At 39.3% G+C, this 21,830-nt stretch overlaps 3 protein-coding genes across 4 annotated transcripts in view; 1 reads left to right on the top strand and 2 right to left on the bottom strand.

Moving 5' to 3' along the window:
- The first annotated feature begins 1,238 nt into the window (after window positions 1-1,238).
- On the top strand, window positions 1,239-2,987 carry LOC135720635 (uncharacterized). The gene is made up of 2 exons (XM_065242835.1): window positions 1,239-1,604; window positions 1,943-2,987. The coding sequence occupies exons 1-2, from the start codon at window positions 1,342-1,344 to the stop codon at window positions 2,985-2,987; spliced, it is 1,308 nt and encodes a 435-aa protein (XP_065098907.1). The 5' UTR covers window positions 1,239-1,341.
- Window positions 2,988-3,849: 862 nt separating this feature from the next.
- On the bottom strand, window positions 3,850-5,828 carry LOC135720636 (uncharacterized). Its single transcript, XM_065242837.2, has 2 exons — window positions 5,064-5,828; window positions 3,850-4,547 (listed from the first exon to the last, which is right to left on the bottom strand). The coding sequence occupies exons 1-2, from the start codon at window positions 5,527-5,529 to the stop codon at window positions 3,850-3,852; spliced, it is 1,164 nt and encodes a 387-aa protein (XP_065098909.1). The 5' UTR covers window positions 5,530-5,828.
- A 61-nt stretch (window positions 5,829-5,889) lies between these two features.
- The window catches only part of waplb (WAPL cohesin release factor b), a 65,105-nt gene continuing 49,164 nt past the window's right edge, over window positions 5,890-21,830 (bottom strand). For both annotated transcript variants that reach the window (XM_065242649.2, XM_065242650.2), the window contains exons 12-20: window positions 21,461-21,558; window positions 21,278-21,354; window positions 18,919-19,091; window positions 18,459-18,574; window positions 14,768-14,929; window positions 13,041-13,248; window positions 12,745-12,833; window positions 11,951-12,046; window positions 5,890-7,782 (exon numbers count right to left, since the gene is read on the bottom strand). In XM_065242649.2, coding sequence (XP_065098721.1) covers window positions 7,717-7,782; window positions 11,951-12,046; window positions 12,745-12,833; window positions 13,041-13,248; window positions 14,768-14,929; window positions 18,459-18,574; window positions 18,919-19,091; window positions 21,278-21,354; window positions 21,461-21,558 — 1,085 coding nt within the window. In that variant the 3' untranslated portion in view covers window positions 5,890-7,716. The remainder of the gene's footprint in view (window positions 7,783-11,950; window positions 12,047-12,744; window positions 12,834-13,040; window positions 13,249-14,767; window positions 14,930-18,458; window positions 18,575-18,918; window positions 19,092-21,277; window positions 21,355-21,460; window positions 21,559-21,830) is intronic.

The following is a 21,830-nucleotide window of genomic DNA, read 5'->3' as shown; positions in this document are numbered from 1 at the left end:
GTTTATTAAAGTTGTCCTAAGACAAGAACGGGTATTAGGGATTGGTTTTATGTAAACTTTTATGAATAGTTTTGATCCACTTCGAATGTTGACTAGTGTAGTTTTTTTAATTATATTCACGGTAGGAAATGTACAAAATATCTTCATGGAACATGATCTTAACTTATTACAGACTGATCTCACGGAAAGTCGTGTTATAGTTACGCAAAATTTTATCAATTTATTCGTGAAATTCAGCTTTTTTTGTCTTCTTCTTGCACAAATTTCTACAAATAGTTTTTCATGTCCGTGGCACAACATTCTTTTTTAGTTTATTTTATGAATTGTGTTCTCAGTTTTTTGATATTTTCTTACAATTGTCACTTAAAGTTGGGGTTAAAATCACTCTGTTACATTTTTAGACATCCTAACTCAAACCCAAAATCTAACCCCAAACAACGATTTAAAAAAAGGGGTAAACAAAAAAGAAAAACTATATATAGAGAAACTATAGAAAAATGTGTCACAAAAAATACATTCATGCTCAAGGCAAGTAAAAAAAAAATTGGATTTCATGCCATGGACAGGACAATAATAAGACTTTCCGTGAGATCATGTTGACTTAATATCTGAATGATTTTTAAAAAGAATAATTGATCATTAGTATTTTTTGCTTTTGCTACAAATATACCTGTGCTAGTTTAGTGGGTGTGCACAACAAAGCTTTTAAACACGGCTGAAAACTCCCGCCGAACGTTTTTTTTTCTGCCGACTGCCAGCTTTCTTCAGCTGAGAGCTTTGGTTGCTGTGATACTTCTGCTTTATTTATCAGTCGTTGTACGATGCGGCGGTTGGTTGTCATGATATTTGTCCCACCCCTTCTCCACTGTGATTGGCCAGCTGCTTTTTGAAAAATGGTGCGCTTCCATTGGAAACAACTGAAAACATACGCTGGCCGTCAGCGTAAAAGCTTTGGTGTGAACGCCCCCTAAGTGGTCCAGGGTATCATACAGTATATTGCTCAAACAGAGCAGTCAGTAATACATGAAAATACACTATTAGTGAGACTTGCTTTGTTAGGGTGTTTTCACATATATAGTTCGGTTCGTTTGGTCCGGACCAAAAGCAAAAAATGATACATTTTAGCTTTTTTAGCAGTTTTGGTTCCTTTTCACACCATACTGATCATTATGTTCCGCACCAGTTGAAACGAACCAAAATGCAGTCATGTTATAACATCCACATTACTCATTGGCCACGTGTATTTGAACGTATTTCCTAAACTGCTTCTCGATTGGTCAGAATAAACGTGCGGGAAATTCCAACGAAACTCCGGAAGTAAACAAAAAGAGGAAAATACCTATGGAAAATACAGCAGACACCATGGAGAGACGACTGCGCGCTGTAATTATGTTCGTGGTTGTAATCTACTACATCGCTTGTATACAGCACTCTATGCAAACTCTTCATTTTCAGAATGAAGCGCGTCTGCAGCTTGAAAATATAATTTTAATGCACTGCAAACGGCGAAGACGCATCGCAAGACACTTCAGGAGGCGGCGAGCATTACTTTTGCAAAACTGTGACATGCTCATCTTCCGCAAATATTGCCAACGACCGATGAGGTAATGTTATGTGTTGTCTTTTTTTAAAATTGTTTTCTGTAAGCTTCTGTAAACCCTCCAAGGTCTCATTATTAGCATTCTCACTGTGTTATCAACCCCTTGCTTGCCATTAAACCGTTTGTTATCTGTCCACTGTGCCAATGCATTTAGTACTTTTATTGAGAGTGACAAACTTATTAAAAGTGTAAAATATTAATAGCAAAATGAGATCGACCTAATTAATCTAACAATATATCAGTTTACATATGATAATAATAATAATGAAAATTAAGATATCTTTTCTTAAAAATTATCATAATAACATCTAATGTCACAAATTTCATCTTTTTTAAACCCAGGAGCATTTGGACACGTGCACGTAATGATAGTTGGTGGCCCCACATCAATGCAACCTGGACAGATGATGATTGGCTGAAAAACTTCAGAATGCGAAGAGGCAGTTTCAGACTACTGTGTGACACTCTCCGGCCCTGGCTGACCCGACAGAACACGAAATACAGAGAGGCTGTGCCAGTAGAGACTCGTGTTGCGATTTGTATTTGGAGGTTAGCCACAAACCTGGAGTATAGGTCTATCTCACAACTGTTTGGTGTTGGGTTATCAACTTGTTGCACTATCACCCAAGAGGTTGTGACTGCCATAAATGTTGTAATGAAGCCTCTGTACATCAAGCATCCCTCCGCAGCTGAGTTCAGGCAGATAATACAGGGTTTTCGAGACAAATGGAGATTCCCTCAGGTGGCAGGTGCAATAGATGGAACCCATATCAAGATCAAAGCTCCACCTGACAACTCCTCTTGTTATTACAACCGGAAGGGAGACTATTCTATCGTTCTGCAAGGTGTGGTGGACCATAGAATGAGATTTTGGGACATTAATGTTGGGCGACCAGGCAAGATACATGATGCCCGTGTTTTCTCCCTCTCTTCACTATATGAGCGTGGCAGTGCAGGCAATCTTTTACCTCATTGGACTGAAACGTTTGAGGGGGTTGATGTTCCTCTTTTCCTTTTGGGTGATTCGGCTTACCCTCTACTAACTTGGCTCATGAAAGCTTACCCAGAAGGAGGAGCAGTAACACAAGAGCAGCTTAACTTTAACTACAGATTAAGCCAAGCCCGTATGACAGTTGAGCGTGCCTTTGGGTGCCTGAAAGGACGCTGGCGTTGCCTTCTTAAAGAAAATGATGCACACATAACTTTTATAAGCCGCATTGTTTCCGCTTGCTGCGTGCTGCATAATTTCTGTGAGGTACAGAAGGAGGAATTTCTGGAGGGAGAAACAGTTGCAGAGGAAGAGGGACCTGTACCTGATGAACAGGGGCCTGCACAGCAGCAACATGACATTAGAGATGCACTGTGTAGCTACTTTGCTACAATGTGAATAACCAAAGCCTGTAAATAGTTTTGTTTTCAGTATTCACAATAATAAAGAATAGTAGAAATGTGTAATCCCACTTAATGATCTGTCTTTTTTTTAAAGAAAAGTGCTAGTATTGGAACCACCTTATATTGTCTGATTTAAAATGGATTAAAAGAAAACATTTTTGATGTAAATAGTTTTATTTTCTGTTTAATTTGTAACAAATGTACAGTTGACACATTTTAACAAACATTCTTTTCTCCATGTACTATGAATAATTGTGATAAAGTGCTGTGTCGTATAGATAATAAGAAATTACAATAAAACATTTTTAGGTAACATATTGCTTGTGATTGATTTTAACCTCCATTTACCATGTAAAAGGCAATACACAAACACAGTAAGCAAAGGTACTATGTTATTATTTCAGTGAATAAGTGGTGCCCTTTAGGGTCTCATTGAGGTTTAACTGACTGCTAACAATAGGCACTGGATTAGCTTTTACACTTGTAAACATACACAATAAATTAAAAAAAAAAAAAAATAACATTCTTAACTCTAAAACTGCCTGTTTAACTTCAGATGAATGTAACTTTGCCATAACTGTTGGCTGAAAACATTAAGAAATATGCCAAACATTACGTGCAATATGTGTAATTTCAAAAAAATATATTTTTTACTATATTATCCTTGTGTATCCCACAAGTTGAAACAAAATGAGGTAGCATATTTCTCAGAAATGTAAACGCAGAAAGTAGTACTTTTTGCTTATTCAGAACACTGAACGGAAACCATGACCATTACCTAGCAATTAAAATGAAAAAAAAAAACATTAACTGAACATTATAGGCAAATCCTTTCCTATATTAAAAAAAAACAACAGCTACAAGTTGTAGTAGTGTGCACTATGTATAATTGAAGAAGTGCTAGGATGCTCATCTTGGGTGGATGGAGATTCTGATTGCCGATGCTGATGTGGATGATTCACTGGCAGCAGGGCAGTAGGCTGGGTTGGCTGAAACTGCTGGGACAAGGACCAAGCACTAGGGATTGATGTTGGTGGGATTGTCGTGGTCCAGGCTGGTAATTGTAAGGAATGAGATTGAGGCTGACTAGGCATTGCTGCAGGATGAGGTTGAGGCTGACCAGGCATTGTTGAAGCATGAAGATGAGGCTGACCAGGATTTAATGCACTTGTAAGAGTGCCCATTAGTTGGAGAAACATTTGGTTAGTGGCCTGTTGCTGTGCCTGCATTACCTGGAATCTTCTCTCCTCGGCTTCCTGTTGTGCCTTAAGTATTCTCTCAAAACAGGCAGCCTCTTGAGCCACTTGGCTTTCTTCAGCTCTTTGCAAATCTGTCAGCATCCTTTTGTTGTCCATCATATATGACTGGACTTCATCATCAGCTTTACAAGACTTTTTCTTTCTTTTTCGAGCTTTGGCTCCAGGAATGGGCAGTCTCCCTCCTCTGATGCTTTCTTCATTGACATTGCTCTCTGTGCTTGGATCATCAGACACTCCTTCATCAGCAGCAGCGATTGAGATATCAGTATGGGATGATACATTGCTTGAATCTCCCACTGTTTGGAAATACACAATTTCTCAGTGTTAGTCATATCATTTTAATGCGGATGAAAATATATATTTCAGTGCACAGTGTGTGTGTGTGTGTGTGTGTGTGTGTGTGTGTGTGTGTGTGTGTGTGTGTGTGTGTGTGTGTGTGTGTGTGTGTGTGTGTGTGTGTGTGTGTAACCGTTCCTCAAAAGGAAGGCTACATCTATCTGGAGGTCGCATATGCAGGCTGTTTCGTCATCAAACCTGGTTTATTTAAGTTAACTGAGCAACAAACAACAATTTACGATTAACTAAGAATAATAGTCACCTTTATAATTGTTAATATTCTGAAATAAGAAAGTCTTGATGACGTACACAGCCTACAAATGCGACATACAGAGGATGCAGCCTTCTGTTTGAGAAACGTACGATATAACATGATTACTTTAATGTGAAGTAAATTGATGTCATGTTGGCATAGCGAATGCATATTACAATAGATAACTAGTTAAACCATAACTTTCGAAAAGTGGTAAACTCACCGTCAATATCTGTGTCAGATGCGGTAGCCCGGTCACCTGTGTTAGCATCATTGGAAGAGGACGAAGTTGAATTTTCATGGGACTCAACAACATCCACTGGATCAACGTCCGGTTTTGTCCCAAGTATTTTGTCCAGATCATCGTACCAGGGGAACTTGTCTTTCTCGTTACCCGAGCTGCCTGTTTTATTAAGTGCATCTCGCACTTGGATGTACTGCTGGCGGAGTTTTTTCGCCTTAATCCGGCACTGCTCCACAGACCTATGAAATCCCCTATCCCTGAGCTGTTTGCTAAATAAAGAGAAAACCGCGCTGTTCTTATGAGTTTTTGAAAGTTGTGATCTAATATGTTCATCAGACCAAATTTCTATGAGGTTTCGCACCTCCTCGCAACTCCAAGTCTGTCCGCGACCTGCCATTGTTGTGCTAATACTGCTAATGTAAACTGTCAACAAGCACTTCCTCATCCCATAATGCACAGCGCCGCTGAGTACGGCAGCTGGTTTAGTTCAAAATGCGCAATAATTTTTGCAGTTAGGTCTGTTCGGTCTCGGATCGTGTTCTCACCACAAACGAACCGCTCCAGAGTTCGTTTGAAAGCGTACCGAGACCACCTCTGCAAGCTGGTCTCGGTCCGTTTGTTTGGTCCGCTTTTGGTGCGCACCAGAGTTCGATTGCTGCATTCTCACCTGCCCAAACGAACTGCACCAACTGAGCAATCGAACTCTGGTACGATTCAATCGAACTAAACAAGGCAGGTGTGAAAACCCCCTTAAACACCAGTCAATATATTTTGTGAATTACACAAAATGACAACAAAAAAGAAGTACTGAAAGTAGCAATTTTTATTAGACTTAAAATTATATACATGTAACCAAAGACATTATGTTTGAAATTGGTACAAATTTCATGTTCCTGCAGTTGGCTTTTCAATAACTCTTACCTCGAAAACACAACTGAGAAAAATGCGGTATAAAATAAAAAGACTGGATTCAGAAAAAGTAGTCGATCTAGTTCTCCGACAGCCAATATTTACACGAGTATATACAGTTCATGTGGCTTCATTCATGTCCAGCTGTGTGAATTCAATCACAGTGCTGTCTGGAGCTCTCACACACACGGCATGACCGGGCCCGGATCGGCTCGTGACCAAACAGAGCCTTTAAAACACCCGCCACTGCATGTAACAGTGAAAACAAAATCAAATCCCTTGACAAACAACAGAAAATGTTTATAAAATAATGCACAGCCTGCTTTACCATAACAAGGTTTGTGCATTGAATAAAACTTGTGTTCATTTCAGTCTGTGCTTTTTGAACAACTGACAACGGCAGCGAGATGTTTGAACGTCTGGCACCGAATGAAACTCTGTCGAGCTTATCTCAAGGGCGATTAACGGCGCACGTAAACAAACAGTAGCGCACTCAGGAAGACACTGACGAACTTGAAAAGACAAAAATGGTTTTGGTTGAAACGTGTAACATACTGGCCTCATCAGAAAGCTTAAGACATCAAGTGCTAAAAAGATCAGGTACTATAGGACTTTGTTTATGACACTTCAGAAACTAGTTAAATACAGGATGAACGTTTGTTTTGTAAGCGTGTACAGAGCAACAGTTTTGCATCCAAACCCAAAGTGGTGTTAAGGTAGTAACCCTCATTCTGTAAAACACTCACGAGTTTCAACTATATACTGATAGGAAGTCCTAAAGCATTGTTCACAATAACAGAAGCTCAGTAGCAGCATACACTCGGGTGAGTCGGGTTATCATTTATCCACAACCTCAATCCTAGGACGATTTCTTTTTTTATTCACTTTTAATTCAAATACATGGTCCAGATGTCAGTACTGACTAGAAATACTAATTTCTCTCATGCAGAATAATTGTAAGATTGCGCACTTCTACCATCTGCTTACCGCATGAGGTTAATGTACAGTAGTAAGCCTGTTCATTTTCAATCTTTTTTTTTTTAGCAACGTAAGGTTTGGGATTCAGGGTACTTAACTTTATCTGCACAATTACAGTTGGCATTATGGAATAATCAGCACCATACGTTTAATCCATCAAGACTGATATAACATTCGAAAAACGTTTTGCCTTTCTCTGGCCCTAACGAAACGAAAAAGACACGATTAATTCATTCACCGACCTTTGACACGGTGCTATCAGTTGAGATACAGTTTCTGCAACACAAAGCGAGTATATACTACGGTGAAAGGAACTGATTTAAGTCGTCTTCTCTGCATTTCAAAGAGGGCAAGAAACTTGAATGCTATTCGCCCTCCAATAGTTAGGGTCAACGCTGAGCATTTGAAATTTACAGACTCAAAAGTGGAGTAAAAACAGCGGGACATCCAACTCTCACCACCACTTTTATGAATTTCTGCAACTTAGAAAGTGAAATTACAAGGCAACACTATGGACTTTACAAGAAAGGGATAGATTAACGGTTTATCGCTCAATGCTGTGATGATGAACGTCTGAAGAAATGGATGAACATATTCTAAAGGGCTCTTTTAATAGAGTTCAGTGTATGGTGTGCTTGAAACTTTCTTCTGTAGTCTTTCTGAACGAGTGATGATGAGTTTGTTCTCCAGGTGTATCAGGCAGGTCAGGTGTGTGCTGAGGTCTGTGTGGAGCTCCACTAACACATTAACAGTGCTCCAGATAATCAATGACTCTGGAGATCGACTTCTGCCCCGTGGTGCCAACATCACACTACAGGTGACAAAAACACAGAATTCATCGGTCAATACACACAACTCGGTTTTGTTTTCATTAGATGATAATGCAGAATATTGCAGAGCATTTTGTGTGCACCTCATGTGCACATTAATGTTTATTAAAGACAAAAAAACATTAAATGTTAGCAATACAAGTCTTTTCGCAGAGTCCCCTCAGTATACTAATTGTGTAAATGCGCGCTTTGAATAAACAAAATATCTGAGTGATTATCTGAAACCCTCTGCACATTTGTAATCTTTCTGTTTTCTTGTAATGTATTTGATGTTTAATTCAGACTGTATCTTAAAATAATAAAAGCTGTTATCCGTCACATTTCCTCTATCACCATCTATAGTTGAAATTAAAGTCACTTGCGGACTTTTCCTTATGTGGGTTGTCTTTCAAACTGTCATCATACCCAACAGCTCAAATTACACATCTGTATAATAAGTTTACCAGTTTGAATCAGGGTTATATAGACAGTGAGGAAAATAAGTATTTGAACACCCTGCTATTTTGCAAGTTCTCCCACTTAGCAATCATGGAGGGGTTCTGAAATTGTCATTGTAGGTAACAATGTATGATTTTTTAACTATTTATTTGTATGATACATCTGCAAATAAGTATTTGAACACCTGTCTATCAGCTAGAAATCTGACCCTCAAAGACCTGCCTTTAAAATGTCCACCTCCACTCCATTTATTATCCAAAATTAGATGAGGTCGTTAGCTGCATAAAGACACCTGTCCACCCCATTCAATCAGTAAGAATCCAACTACTAACATGACCAAGACCAAAGAGCTGTCCAAAGACACTAGAGACAAAATTGTACACCTCCACAAGGCTGGAAAGGGCTATGGGGAAATTGTCAAGCAGCTTGGTGAAAAAAGGTCCACTGTAGGAGCAATTGTTAAAAATTGGAAGAAGCTTAACATGACTGTCAATCTCCCTCGTACTGGGGCTCCATGCAAGATCTCACCTCGTGGGGTCTCAATGATCCTAAGAAAGATGATAAATCAGCCCAGAACTACACGAGAGGAGCTGGTCAATGACCTGAAAAGAGGTGGGACCACCGTTTCCAAGGTTACTGCTGGTAATACACTAAGACGTCATGGTTTGAAATCATGCATGGCATGGAAGGTTCCCCTGCTTAAACCAGCACATGTCCAGACCCGTCTTAAGTTTGCCAAAGACCATTTGGATGATCCAGAGGAGTTATGGGAGAAAGTCATGTGGTCAGATGAGACCAAAATAGAACTTTTTGGTTATAATTCCACTAAACATGTTTGGAGGAAGAAGAATGATGAGTACCATCCCAAAAACACCATCCCTCCTGTGAAGCATGGGGGTGGTAGCATCGTGCTTTGGGGGTGTTTTTCTGCACATGGGACAGGGCGACTGCACTGTATGAAGGAGAGGTTGACCGGGGCCATGTTTTGCGAGATTTTGGGGAACAACCTCCTTCCCTCAGTTAGAGCATTGAAAATGGGCCGAGGCTGGGTCTGACCCGAAGCACACATCCAGGATAACCAAAGAGTGGCTCTGTATGAAGCATATCAAGGTTCTGATGTGGCCTAGCCAGTCTCCAGACCTAAACCCAATAGAGAATCTTTGGAGGGACCTCAAACTCAGTGTTTCTCAGTGACAGGCCAGAAACCTGACTGATATGTGTGAAGGAGTAGGCCAAAATCCCTCCTGCAGTGTTTGCAAACCTGGTAAAAAACTATGTGAAACGTTTGACCTTTAATTGCAAACAAAGGCTACTGTACCAAATATTAACATTGATTTTCTCAGGTGTTCAAATACTTATTTCCAGCTGTATTATACAAATAAATAGTTTAAAAAAAAATCATACATTGTTTAAAAAAAATCATACAATCATACATATTTCTGGAATTTTTTTTACATTATGTCTCTCACAGTGGACATGCACCTACGATGACAATTTCAGACCCCTCCATGATTTCTAAGTGGGAGAACTTGCAAAATAGCAGGGTGTTCAAATACTTATTTTCCTCACTGTCTATATAAAATAGAGAAATACATGCTGTTGTTTAAATTTGTAGGTATTTATATTAATATTTACCTTTCAAAACAAAAGCATTATCCATAATATATTATTTTAGCTGTTATTGAAACTGGTATTTGGAAGAAGGCATTAGCAGCCCTCACACATAGTCTTTACTTTTAAATGAATGGTAAATTCCAGTTAACAGATCATAACCTTTATTGGTAAATCAGTGATGACGTTTTACCAGTTAGTGAGAATGTAAGATTAGCACATTACTGTGTGAAAAAGGCTATTGATTGCTGGAGTTTTGGTCATGTGATATTATTTTGACCTATAACTTGGATATGTTATCCATTAAATGAAGAACTTGACAGTCAGCTGTTCCTTTTTGGGATTTTGTTTTTGCTTTTATATACTTTAAATACATTTTGAGATTATGCAGGTATTTAATTATGCAGGTCATCATCCAGGTGGATGCTGCACATTGGTGGTGGTTGAGGAGATTCCCCTGTTCATATGTAAAGCGCTTTGAGTACTGAGAAAAGCGCTATATAAATGTAAGGAATGATGATTATTATTATTATTATTATTATTATTTAATTACCATTTAATTATTGTTACTTTTTTTTCAAGTACCGGTAGACTTTCCAAATTAGTTTTGTATGGTGTAATAATATTTTTACTATTTTTCTTTTTGGTATTTGATAAAAATGTACTCTGATTTCTTGTTACATTATGTCGTGTGATCTTCAAGTGATCACCTGGAGGTACAAAAGGTGTGGTTTGATGTGCATACTTTAAAGGTGACATAGAATGATTGAACGGGGTATTTATCCTTGTTCAGTGACAATACAATTTTGGTTGGGACTGTAATGCCTGAGAAGCTTCCTAAGGGGAAGCACCAATTGCACTTTAAACGCTTCGAAACAAGGCTTTTTATATTGCTAAGCAACCACCAAGTCAGCTGTCTTGTCAATCAAATATTGAAGTGTAAGTGCTCTTTTGCAGTTAACTGTCATATTAGCAAAAACTTTAAAAAGAGGGCGCTTGCTCTGACATTGTTTGAGGATGAGAGGTGCACAAACACGCAGGAGAGAGTGAGCGAGTGGAGTCCGGTTCTTCAAAGCAACTGTAAACGTTCACCACAACGTAAGGCCCGCCTCTCCCCTCATTCGATTGGACAATGGAAAGACGCGAATGAGCGTTCCTTCAAAGGTGCGTGCTGCGGCCGGGGGCAAAAACAGCAAGGCGTTTAGCGCGCATAAACAGCCCGCAAACGCTCTCTGCGCATAGAATATCATTAAAAAAAGGCGCCTGCAACTGCCATAAACGCTTTTGGTGGGACTGGCCCCTAAAAACCTCTCTCAGAAAGTTATATTTTAAACGTGTGGTTTTGCACCTATTTGGCTTCCCTTCGGCCTTAACTGGCAACCTCATTATGAAATGCAAGCACTTGATGCTGGCTGGCTGCCTTTGCTGCCACTCAAAAGAATTGTAAACTTCGCCGTCTTCAGAACACAGACAGACCAAAATGTTACAGATAAAAGGGAACACCTCAGAACACGACTCGCCATTTCGCCTTGAACTTCGCAAACACTGCTGCAATTTACTTGCCGTTGGAGGCGAGAGGCCGGATGTATGCAAATTATTTTGAAGGGGAGGGAATTGAATGAGAGTGGGGGGGGAAGTGAGATGCATTTTACGTAACATGTATGCGTTGTTCAGATTGGGCCATTTTCTGGCAGATATTTCTAAACGAGGAATTTCTATAAAACAGAGATGTCTAGCACTTTTTGTATGTTCGTGAATGCGGGTAGACTACCGTTATTCAACTAAGACAAGGTAAAAACGTATTTTCATTCACTGTCCCCTTTAAGGGTCTAAGGAAGAGCCTGCGTGCTCAAAACCTTATGCAAGACTAAGATTAAAATAATTTTTATACTTTAAGCTTCGGTGTGCCGACCTTGCTTTATATTCTTCCAATGTGATTTACTTATTTTTTGGATCGCACACCCATTTTAAGTTGATGTACATGCTTTTGTTTGGTTTTGTTAATGTACGATTTCAGCCATTGGACACCCTGTCCTCCAGATACTGGTTTCAGCCACTGAAAAACAACATTGGTCAACCACTGATTACTTGTGCACTTACTGTGAGGTTCATGAAATTCAAGAACTTCTTAAGCATCTCTGTCATAACCGAAAAATCCCCTTTTGGCAGGTTTTCCCTCACAGTAGTCACATTCATCTGAAAGAGAAACATTATTAGAGGCTTATTCCTCCCTTAAGATGTTAAATACACAAGCAGACTGTCTTGAAGAGAAACAAAGCAACATCAGTGCATCTCATTACACTGCTTATAAAATCTCATGCTGTGCAATGTTCAAAAACATAAGGATTTTTCAACTCCCCTCATTCAAAACGGTCTAATGTCGATAAAACGAATCGAAGCCACTAGAAGGACAACGTCCTTGAAATTCAATTTGTTATAAGTCAATTTGTTTTGTTCACTTTAAATGTCAGCAGTTTGATTCAATTTTTTCCTGTTGTCCTTGTTTTCAGCTTTAGACATCAAAGACAACCTTCATGTTTTATGAGAAGCGAGCGAGTGTATAAATGTCCATCTCTCTGTCTGTTTGTATCCAAGCCACGTTTATTAGTCAGACGGATAATTACTGTGTACGTCCATCAAACAGCAACAAAGCTTCGTGAAAGTCCATTACAGATTATTCTACTGCACACCTAATAACAATCCATTCAATTTTACAACTGCAATTTAGACAAACAATGGCAAAGCAAGGTTTACAATAAAATCTCAAACACACTGCACTGGTTATCACTCTGCTCTTATTGGTCAATCCTGAACTTTGTCTGGACCTGGATCAGCAAGCACCATAATGTGGACTAAATGGTCAGGGTTATTATTAATACATAAATGTTACTTACAGGGCTTCCCTGGCACAGACAGCCCAAAAGCAGTGCAGTGTATGATGCCACGATACTGTCCTCCATGTGTTTGCCAGCATGCTGGAGAGCTGCAGACACACAGGAAAACACTTAAAACTTCACAGCAGACTTGTGGGTAATATCTCCATATAGTAAAAAGTGATGTACATTTTTCATTGCAAATTGTACATTTTACAGCACTTATTATTCTCTGTCTGCATGTTTATGAACATACTGAGATTGCTGGTACAGTAAGTAAACATCAGACATCTATGTGAAAGTGTACGTGTGTGCACCTTTGTTAAGATCAAGCTCTTCCTCCTCCTCTCCTTCCTTCTTTTTATCATCTGTGGTGTTGTTGTTTTCTGAAGCCACCCACTGGATCTCCTCATTGGTCTCCTTCCACTCTCCACTCTGGTCCAGCTGGGGCTTTGGTGCGTCGTTAATGAAATCATCAGTCTCCGCCTCCGCCAACACGGCTGCATGCTCTCGCTGGAGGAAAAGCTATTCGCACACAAACAGAGACAGAGTACCCAACTGTATTATTATTATACTTACAGATTATATAAAGCTAATCGATTCTACTGTTACGTGGCATGACTTCTTATTTATAAGCAAGCAATCACTTAAACGTGTGTATATGCATTACTGATTGGGTTCAGCGCATTTTGTAGCATTCAAGTTGACATCGCTTCTTTTTTTTGCAGTTTAATCTCAATAAATAATATGGGTGGGGTGTAGAGAGTTTGCCAACCTCTGTATAGCATAGATGGGTTCATCAGACGCATTCACGGTTACGCGCCTGAACTGAAGTGAACATCCAGTCTTTATGTATGTATCGGTCTAGCTAGTGGCTAAACTGATCTGTGAGACAAATACCTTGTGGAAAATATAATGTTTTGTTTTGCTTAAGACAAGGGGAGATGACGAGCATGGATCACAGCTGAGGGGAAATGTTTGGCAGCCAGTAAAGAATTAAAGGACCTGTAGCTAACATTGTATTCATTCATTTTACACAGTAATGTTAGCACAGTGTATTAATTAATATGCGTTAAATATGAAATAAATGACAAGTAAATTACTTTCGTTCATATTTCCCTTGTTATCAGAATAAACTACTGTAAAAGGACTCTGTTAATATGTGGAAGTCTTCAGGAAGTTGCATTTAGTCCACAAAAGACATTTAATTATGTTGTTGCTGCTGATACCATCTATATTATTAGCTTGAACTTATATAAAAAAAATAATGTATTGTTTTGCAGAGCTCTGTGTGATTTACGTGTTCCCTTATGGCAACTGTAGACAGGTCGCGATGGGCTGTGAGGGCAATGATGGCAGAATTTCCTAAACTACTAAAACTTTACTGAATGAGTGTCAGCTTGTTAAATGGTGACTATTAAGGAAATACTCCACTTTCATAAAAAAATCCTGAACATTTACTTTCCCCTTGTCATCCAAGATGTTTAAATGTCTTTAGTTTTTGAGGAAAACATTCAGGTTTTTTCTTCATATAATGGACCTTATTTCACCTCAACATTTTACAGTTTCAATGCAGTTCAAAATTGCAGTTTCATTGCAGCTTCAAAGGGCTTCAAACGGTCCCAACTGAGGCATAATGGTATTATCTAGCGTAACGATCTTCATTTTCACCTAAATAAATAAAAAGTACTTTAAACTACAACTCCTTGTCTCGCACTAGCCGTGTGATGTGCCAGCGAAAATTCCTTTAACCTCCTAAGACCTGGTGTGTCCACATACGTGGACATCACATTTTATTGTTGTTTACATAATACAGTGTTATTCTGTGTAACTGGAACCTCTTGTACACAAACATGGACAATTACACTGCTTCATGTTCAAAGAAAAATATTTGGTTATTATATTTATTGGTTGTTCTAACCCCAAATAGCTGGAAGAAATCTTAAATGCAAGCCAAACCAAAGCTTGGGTATTAGGAGGTTAAAGCAGTTGTGACTCCTGTCTTGCCTAACAAGAGTGGTTTTTGTTCTGATAAGTTTGATACCTTCACCAGAGCAGCAATGGCACTGAGAGAGCCTTCAGTCTGCAGTTCATCTTTGTCCGACACGCACATAGATTCCCAGACTTCACTTCCCATCTGTAACTCCACCAGACAGTGTCTATTCCTCGCGCTGTACTCCACCAGATTAATGAGCAAGCCAAGACCCTACACACAAACACAATAAAATGCACTTTATTTAGACCAGACAAAACACAGTACTAATAACAGATACAACTTAATTTTTTAATTATGAATTTATTTAGCATCTCTTACTAAAGCACTTTAAAAAATGAGGGCATGTTTACCAGCCTGTTTTTCACTGAACACTTTAAATATAAATATTTGATCATCAATAATAGCAACATAGTAATAGCTATATTTGCTGTTTAAAAACTGCCCCATAGGAACATTTGGGAATGAAGGTGCAAATACATTTCTAAATTAATGTTAGGAACGGATTAATTTTAAATGACAGTTTAAGGCTGCAACAACTAATGGAATAACTGATAATAACTGATGATGAAATGGTGTTCAACCAATGTTATTATCAACTGGTTTGCACTATGACATCACTTGCCTGCTGCTCCACTTAACAGCTCGCTGTACAACAACATTTTATGTGCAATGTTGTACAACAAACTAGGGTTGTGCCGATAGACAATAGTATCGCGTATCAATGATCGTCAGACATATCGTCAATACCAGGCTTTCGTGATAATAGTTGGCGACGGATGTTATTATAATATTATCATCATAGTTTCACATTTACATGCGCATTGCATGCTTTTCCTCGCATTAGAGGGTTTGTGGGCTTTACTTTGCGTGTGAGAGCAGATTCCTTCTCCCACCTGGACTTAATGCGCGTGTCTAGAAACCTTGCTCGGATCTGAATGCGCGCGGCATGGACTACTCCTAGCACCTAAACTTGTAATGCGCATGAATCTGACTCTTCCTCGCACATGAGCTTGTAATACGCACGACTCTGATATTTCCTTTAACTAGAAAGATTGTTAGCGCGCAGAGGGCTAAAACCAGCGAGTGTGTTGTTCCCACTCCTTGGCATGCAGGAATTGTATGACGCGCCCGGATTAATGGCATCAGTTATAAGGAGGTTGCGTTCATGACAGTGTTGCCCTTGCTTCGTTTTTGTCCACCAATCAAGTCACTTGTCATAAATGAGTCAAAAATGAACAAAGTGAGAAAACTACTGCCCGCCCCCCATACTCCCGTGTATCGGCGATCTCACAGGCCATCGATAGGACAATCTCAAAAAGGGGCCATATCGGCCAACACTACAACAAAACAAACACAACACTCAGATGCGTATGTTACACAAGAAACGTGCCATGGGATGATGAAATCTATGAATGCTCGTATGTAGAATTTCACATTATACTGTAACGCAGCTATTGTGAAGAGAGATCGGCTGTGCAAAGCATTACGAAACAGTTTGCCGTGATCTCAGTTCACTCTACATTAACACATAGCAAGGCTTCTACGTAAATGCGGTGAGTGTGGTTGTCACTCCCCAAACTGTGTGTTAACATGACCTGAGGGGTTTACTTACACCACATTATTTTTCAAGGCAAGCAAATAAGCACTTTTACTTGTTGCTTAGAGACAGTTGTGTAGACGTAAGCCAAAAATGCAAAGATGCTGCGCAATTCGACTTTATCTAACATTGATTCATGAGTGGAGTAAGTGCGCTCAATCTGCCCAGATTGCATAAACTTTGGCAGAAAATAATTGAATATAGATTGTAAATCATAACCCGCTAAACTGACTAGTGATTTGACATTGTTACCACAAAAGCTAGACAATTATTCACCACGACCCTGTCCAAAGACTAACCTTGCAGACCACCCCTTCCCCTTTAAAAAAAAAAAAACCTCTTCGGATCTAGACGAATCACAATAATAACCTATTTTGAATCCAAAAATGTGAAATTCACAGAAAAGTGACAAGTTTGCTTCACTGATCATTTGCAGCCCTAGACAGTTTGCGAGTTACAAAAAGAGTCGTATGTCCCATCACCACACAAACATCTCTATCAGTGGGCCGGTCTCCTGCATCCTCATTGGTCAAATGAAAAGATTATTAACATCAATGTGACTTCCACCCTGTAGCTTTAACCCCCGTACTATCTAAGTGCATAGAGAGGGTTGTCAGTAGACATCTTACTTTAGGCATAAAAGAACAACTTGATCCATTACAATTTGCCTATAGGACAAATAGGGGAACTGAGGATGCTACTCTTACCATGGTTAATATGGTTTCTAGTCATTTACGGCAGAATAACACGTATGCACGGATTTTATTCATAGATTTAAATTCTGCTTTTAATACAATGCAGATCCATATCCTGCTGCAATGACTTGTGGACTTAGGTGTTAATGCGGGTCTTGTACATTGGGTTAAGGATTTTTTTACTGACCGCCCACAGAGAGTTTGTGTCAGAGGAACAGTATTGGAGGAAATTGTCCTCAACACAGGAGCACCTCAGGGTTGTGTTTTATCACCTTTATTATTCTCTGTGTACACTAATGAGTTGACACTGCAAGATAATAATTATAAATTATTTAAATATGCGGATGATATGGCCTTAGTTGCTCTTTTTAATAAAAATGATGCTGTGTCTGATTATTTTGCTCAGGTCTCATGGCTGGAGCAATGGTGTAGGTCTAGTTTTCTGTCGAGCAATGTTGTGAAAACAAAGAAACTGATTTCATATAATACTGAACCATCACTGTCGCTTACTCTATGTGATCAAACAGTGGAGATAGTAAATAGTTTTAAATATCTAGGTACACACGTGGATGATAAATTGAGTTTCACAGAAAACACTGATTGCATTTGTAAAAAACCCAGACAGAGAATCTTTTTAATTAGGAAACTGAAGGAGTTCGGTGTTAGTCAAAACATTTTAGAGAAAGTGTATGTCAGCCTGATAGAGAGTATGCTTGTGTTTAATATCTCGGTCTGGTTTGGTTACTTAACAGTTACAAATAAAAATAAGTTAGGCAGGATAGTCAAAACAGCAGGAAAGATAATAGCCCGGCAACAAAAGTCACTTCTAGTACAGGCTTATATAGAAAGGCCCTGAGCATCATTGGAGACAATAAACACCCCCTCCATAATGAGTTCGATCTCCTAATTTCAGGACGACGTTACAAAGGTGCCTTTGGCAAACAGGAATATACATATATACATATATAAGCGATCTTATATACCCAGTGCAATTAATTTAATGAATAAACCACATTAAATGGAATATTTGTTTCAGGAGAGAAAGTATATTGTACACTGTGTGCAGGTATACAATTGCAGTAATGTGATAAGATGGGCGGAGAGATGTATGTATGGCACCGATGTGATATGATGTTGGTATGTTGTTATACTGTATGTTAATGGTTGTACTATGACTTTTTTTAGGTCTGGTGAGACCAAAGACAATTTTCCGGCCTTGGTTTGACAATAAAGTTCTATTCTATTCTATTGATGTGTATCACCAGCCACATCATTGCTATATTTAAATATATCAAAAGGTATAATTATCCAGTTTTTCCTGTAACATTTCAACTTTAAAGCCCTTGTGAATTTCTATTCTCTTGATCTTTAGCAAAAACCCATGAGCTTGATCTATTGATTAGCTACTAACGCAGTAGGAGTGTTATCAGTAGACGTGTGTACTTACCAGGACTCTGATGTCAAACCTCTGCTCCTGTGGCAGATACTGCGGGACCCTGAGCACACAGTTGAGCGCTGTGGTGATGAAATCCTCCTGCTCGCCCGTCTTTGTGCTTCCCCATTCTACAAAGAGATATGGAGAAAACGCATTCAGTCGATGCATATACGAGTTCAGTGCTAGTAAATCAGGGATTTACTTTGCCTGCAGAGCTCACATCAAGCTTACGGCTTAGCATATCAACATTATGCTGAACGGTTTGGCAGGCATGTTTGTAAGCAACACCGCTAACAGAAATCCGTCTTAAAGCGCAAACAAAATCCATTGAAGAAGGACTAGTCTCTTATTAACCTTTATATTATAAATGTTCAACATAACAACCTCCTTTCCCAAACACTTAACTGTTAATCTAGCACGTTTCACACTATCAAATCGTTTCTTCACATTCAAGCAGATGGTTTGCACTGACCGTTGTCATGTGTAAGATTAAGCAGGACTCCGATGATGGCTCGCATGCAGTCCTCCACAGCTTTTCCTACATTACTGTTACTGCAGTAGGGCAGCGGTGTCCCGGATGAGCACAGATCTCTGTTTATCTCTCGACTGTACCTCTGGATCATTTCTTCACAGTGGCTCAAAGCCCTGGAACATGAACAAACAAGGACAGTCAGTCCAATGTCACGTCTTTTGAAAGTGTATCATTAAGCAGCTTTTTGACAGAATATAAAAACTACAAATACCTTGCAAAACAAAATCATAAATAGCACCGCTAAACCCTACATCTGGCAACATAAGTGCTGTTACCAGGCTGTTTATACAAACACTTAAAAACGGAAAAAGTAAAAACAACAGCCCTAGTGGGAAGTGCGCACATACTAATGGATCACATTTACACCACAGCCACGGTCAGCAGACACAGCCTGCATTAGCTTTCTGTGGAAGAAACAATCTCTTTATTAGACCCCAAGAAAGCACAAGCAAGAGAGAAATGCTCTGTATTCAATGAAAGTACTACAGTATGACCAGCAAAACACCTCTAATGCGCTTAGCATAATAAGAGGACATTAGTGAGTGTAATGGGAAAGGGTTCATGCGTTCATATTAGTCAAGTCATTATTAATGCAGGCCTGTCGCACTCCTTAATTGTATTAAAGCAAGCTGAACGTGCTCATACTGTTGTGTGTCTATCTGCGAGTACCCTTCTTCGTCTCGAGCCCCCACGTTCAGTTCACGATGCATGACCCTGTCTATAGAGCGGCTTAAAATGACATTAACATTGGAAGAGATGTCAGACTGCCTGAAATACATCAAAATGAGCTGCATGTACCATAACGCATAACTATAGATGCTCCACTCTCTCTGCAGTTTTATATGGAAACCATTTTAAAGGAACAGTGCACCAAAAAAACTAACATTTTAGGTGGAAATATAAAATATCCTTTTGCAAATGGAATGATGATTGCCTTAACAAGCGGATAAGCTTTAATAATCTTCAGTAAACAACTATTTTTTCTTAACGGATCCTAGTTCTTAAATTTATATGGTGTGCAGATTATGTTCCTTTTTGGATTATATATCAAAAGAACCCTCGCTAGGCTACAAATATGGATCAGGTCCCTTCTTTAGTATAAAGGGGGTCGCACACCGGACGAAAAGTGCCGCATCGCGCCATGAATCTAAAAACAGAACACATTATTTTCTATGAATGTACACATACTGGCGGCGTTTGTCCGCTGTGACTTTGGACACTGCTCAAATCTCTGTCGCGCCAAAGAGCGCCACTCACATAGTTTAACATTAAATAACTTTATATTTGTCCCAAATCGTTAGTGATTAACATTGGCTGCTAACATATATTTTGCATTTTGAAGTAGACGCTATCTGACTAAGCTTGCACTATTTAATGTGCACTTCCGGTGTACAATACCTCTGAGTTGTTCTAGAAGCGACTCGGCACTGGGCTTTTCTTCCAGTGCGCAACCCCCTAAAGGAATAGTCTACTCATTTTCAATATTAAACTATGTTATTACCTTAACTAAGAAGAGTTGATACATCCCTCTATCATCTTAGTGCGTGCACGTAAGCGCTGGGGCGCAATGGTACCACTCAGAGATAAAGTTAGAAGTGACCAAACACATCAACGTTTTTCCTATTTAAGACGAGTAGTTATACGAGGAAGTTTGGTGGTACAAAATAAAACGTAGCGCTTTTCTAAGCGGATTTAAAAGAGGAACTATATTGTATGGCGGAACAGCACTTTTGGGAGTACTGCTGTTCCGCCATACAATATAGTTCCTCTTTTAAATCCGCTTAGAAAACCGCTACGTTTTATTTTGTCGCAGCGCGCCCCAGCGCTTACGTGCACGCACTAAGATAATAGAGGGATGTATCAACTCTTCTTAGTTAAGGTAATAACATATTTTAATATTGAAAATGAGTAGACTATTCCTTTAAGTCTAAGGGATTTTTTACCAAAATAATTTCTCTTAGCATGTCATTGCAAAACCACTGCTGTATCATGAAAATCAAATCTCAGTAGTTCTTGAGATGTATCAGCAGCTGTTTCTGGCATAGCAGCTCTGTGCTTGTGGTCCGGTTGATAAGCCTTCCTGTTGTTTTGGAGGTGGTAATGAGTCTGGAGTCTGTCAACTGTAATGAGGAAAGCTAGCAGAGAGCGCACGATTGACCTGGACCCTGCTAGACCACAGTGGATCGAGGCTTACTGCCAAATCTTTTTGAGCGTGTTAGAAAAGCACTCCAGGTCTACGGCAACATTACTATAAATGGCGAGTCTACAGTGAAACTGCTGAGCAACTGAGTGGGCTTACTTGGCTGAAGACACTATGAGTTGAGAATCCTTGTAGGCAATTAGGTACCCTTGGTTTTCTGGATTGTGAACAGTTACCTGTATCAAAACACATTAAAAGGTTAAACAGCAGAAAAATTGTTTGCCAAATGTACATACATATAAATGTAAAATAAATTTGTGTGAGCATCAGAGGTAAACGTACACTTTCTAATACACGCAAACATCTCTCGGCCCCCCACAACGACGCCACCAGATTCTCCTTATCGTCTTCTCGGCTAAGGTTCTCCACACACTCTTTCACTGTGGAAAACAAAGACACACCCATCACTCTTAAAGGTATTTTATACTTTAAACACATGCATCTGAAACCCAAGCAAAAGTGATTGCTATTTCCTTATATACTTCTACACTAATCACCTGCCACTTTAAGAGCAAATATGGCATTTCATGGCAACAGCAAGGGGCCAATCACACCAAACGTGTTTTAAACGCCTGTAAACTGCCTTTTTATGGTCACTTTAAACAAAGAGCACTGCGGTGCGTTTTTTTCTATTGCTAGGTAACCACGGAGG

Source organism: Paramisgurnus dabryanus, chromosome 1 (genome assembly GCF_030506205.2).
Source record: "Paramisgurnus dabryanus chromosome 1, PD_genome_1.1, whole genome shotgun sequence".
In the NCBI taxonomy this organism is placed as follows: domain Eukaryota; kingdom Metazoa; phylum Chordata; class Actinopteri; order Cypriniformes; family Cobitidae; genus Paramisgurnus; species Paramisgurnus dabryanus.
Note: the sequence above shows the minus strand (reverse complement) of the source record. Positions and strands in the feature narration are given on the sequence as shown.

What these genes read in the sequence shown, in the direction of transcription:
- LOC135720636 (XM_065242837.2), bottom strand. Translation starts at nt 5,529, where the DNA reads ATGAGGAAGTGCTTGTTGACAGTTTACATTAGCAGTATTAGCACAACA. An exon ending in ATCTGACACAGATATTGACG is followed by an intron (nt 4,548 to 5,063) that starts GTGAGTTTACCA and finishes ATTTCCAAACAG; the next exon opens with TGGGAGATTCAAGCAATGTA.
- LOC135720635 (XM_065242835.1), top strand. Translation starts at nt 1,342, where the DNA reads ATGGAAAATACAGCAGACACCATGGAGAGACGACTGCGCGCTGTAATT. An exon ending in TATTGCCAACGACCGATGAG is followed by an intron (nt 1,605 to 1,942) that starts GTAATGTTATGT and finishes TTTTAAACCCAG; the next exon opens with GAGCATTTGGACACGTGCAC.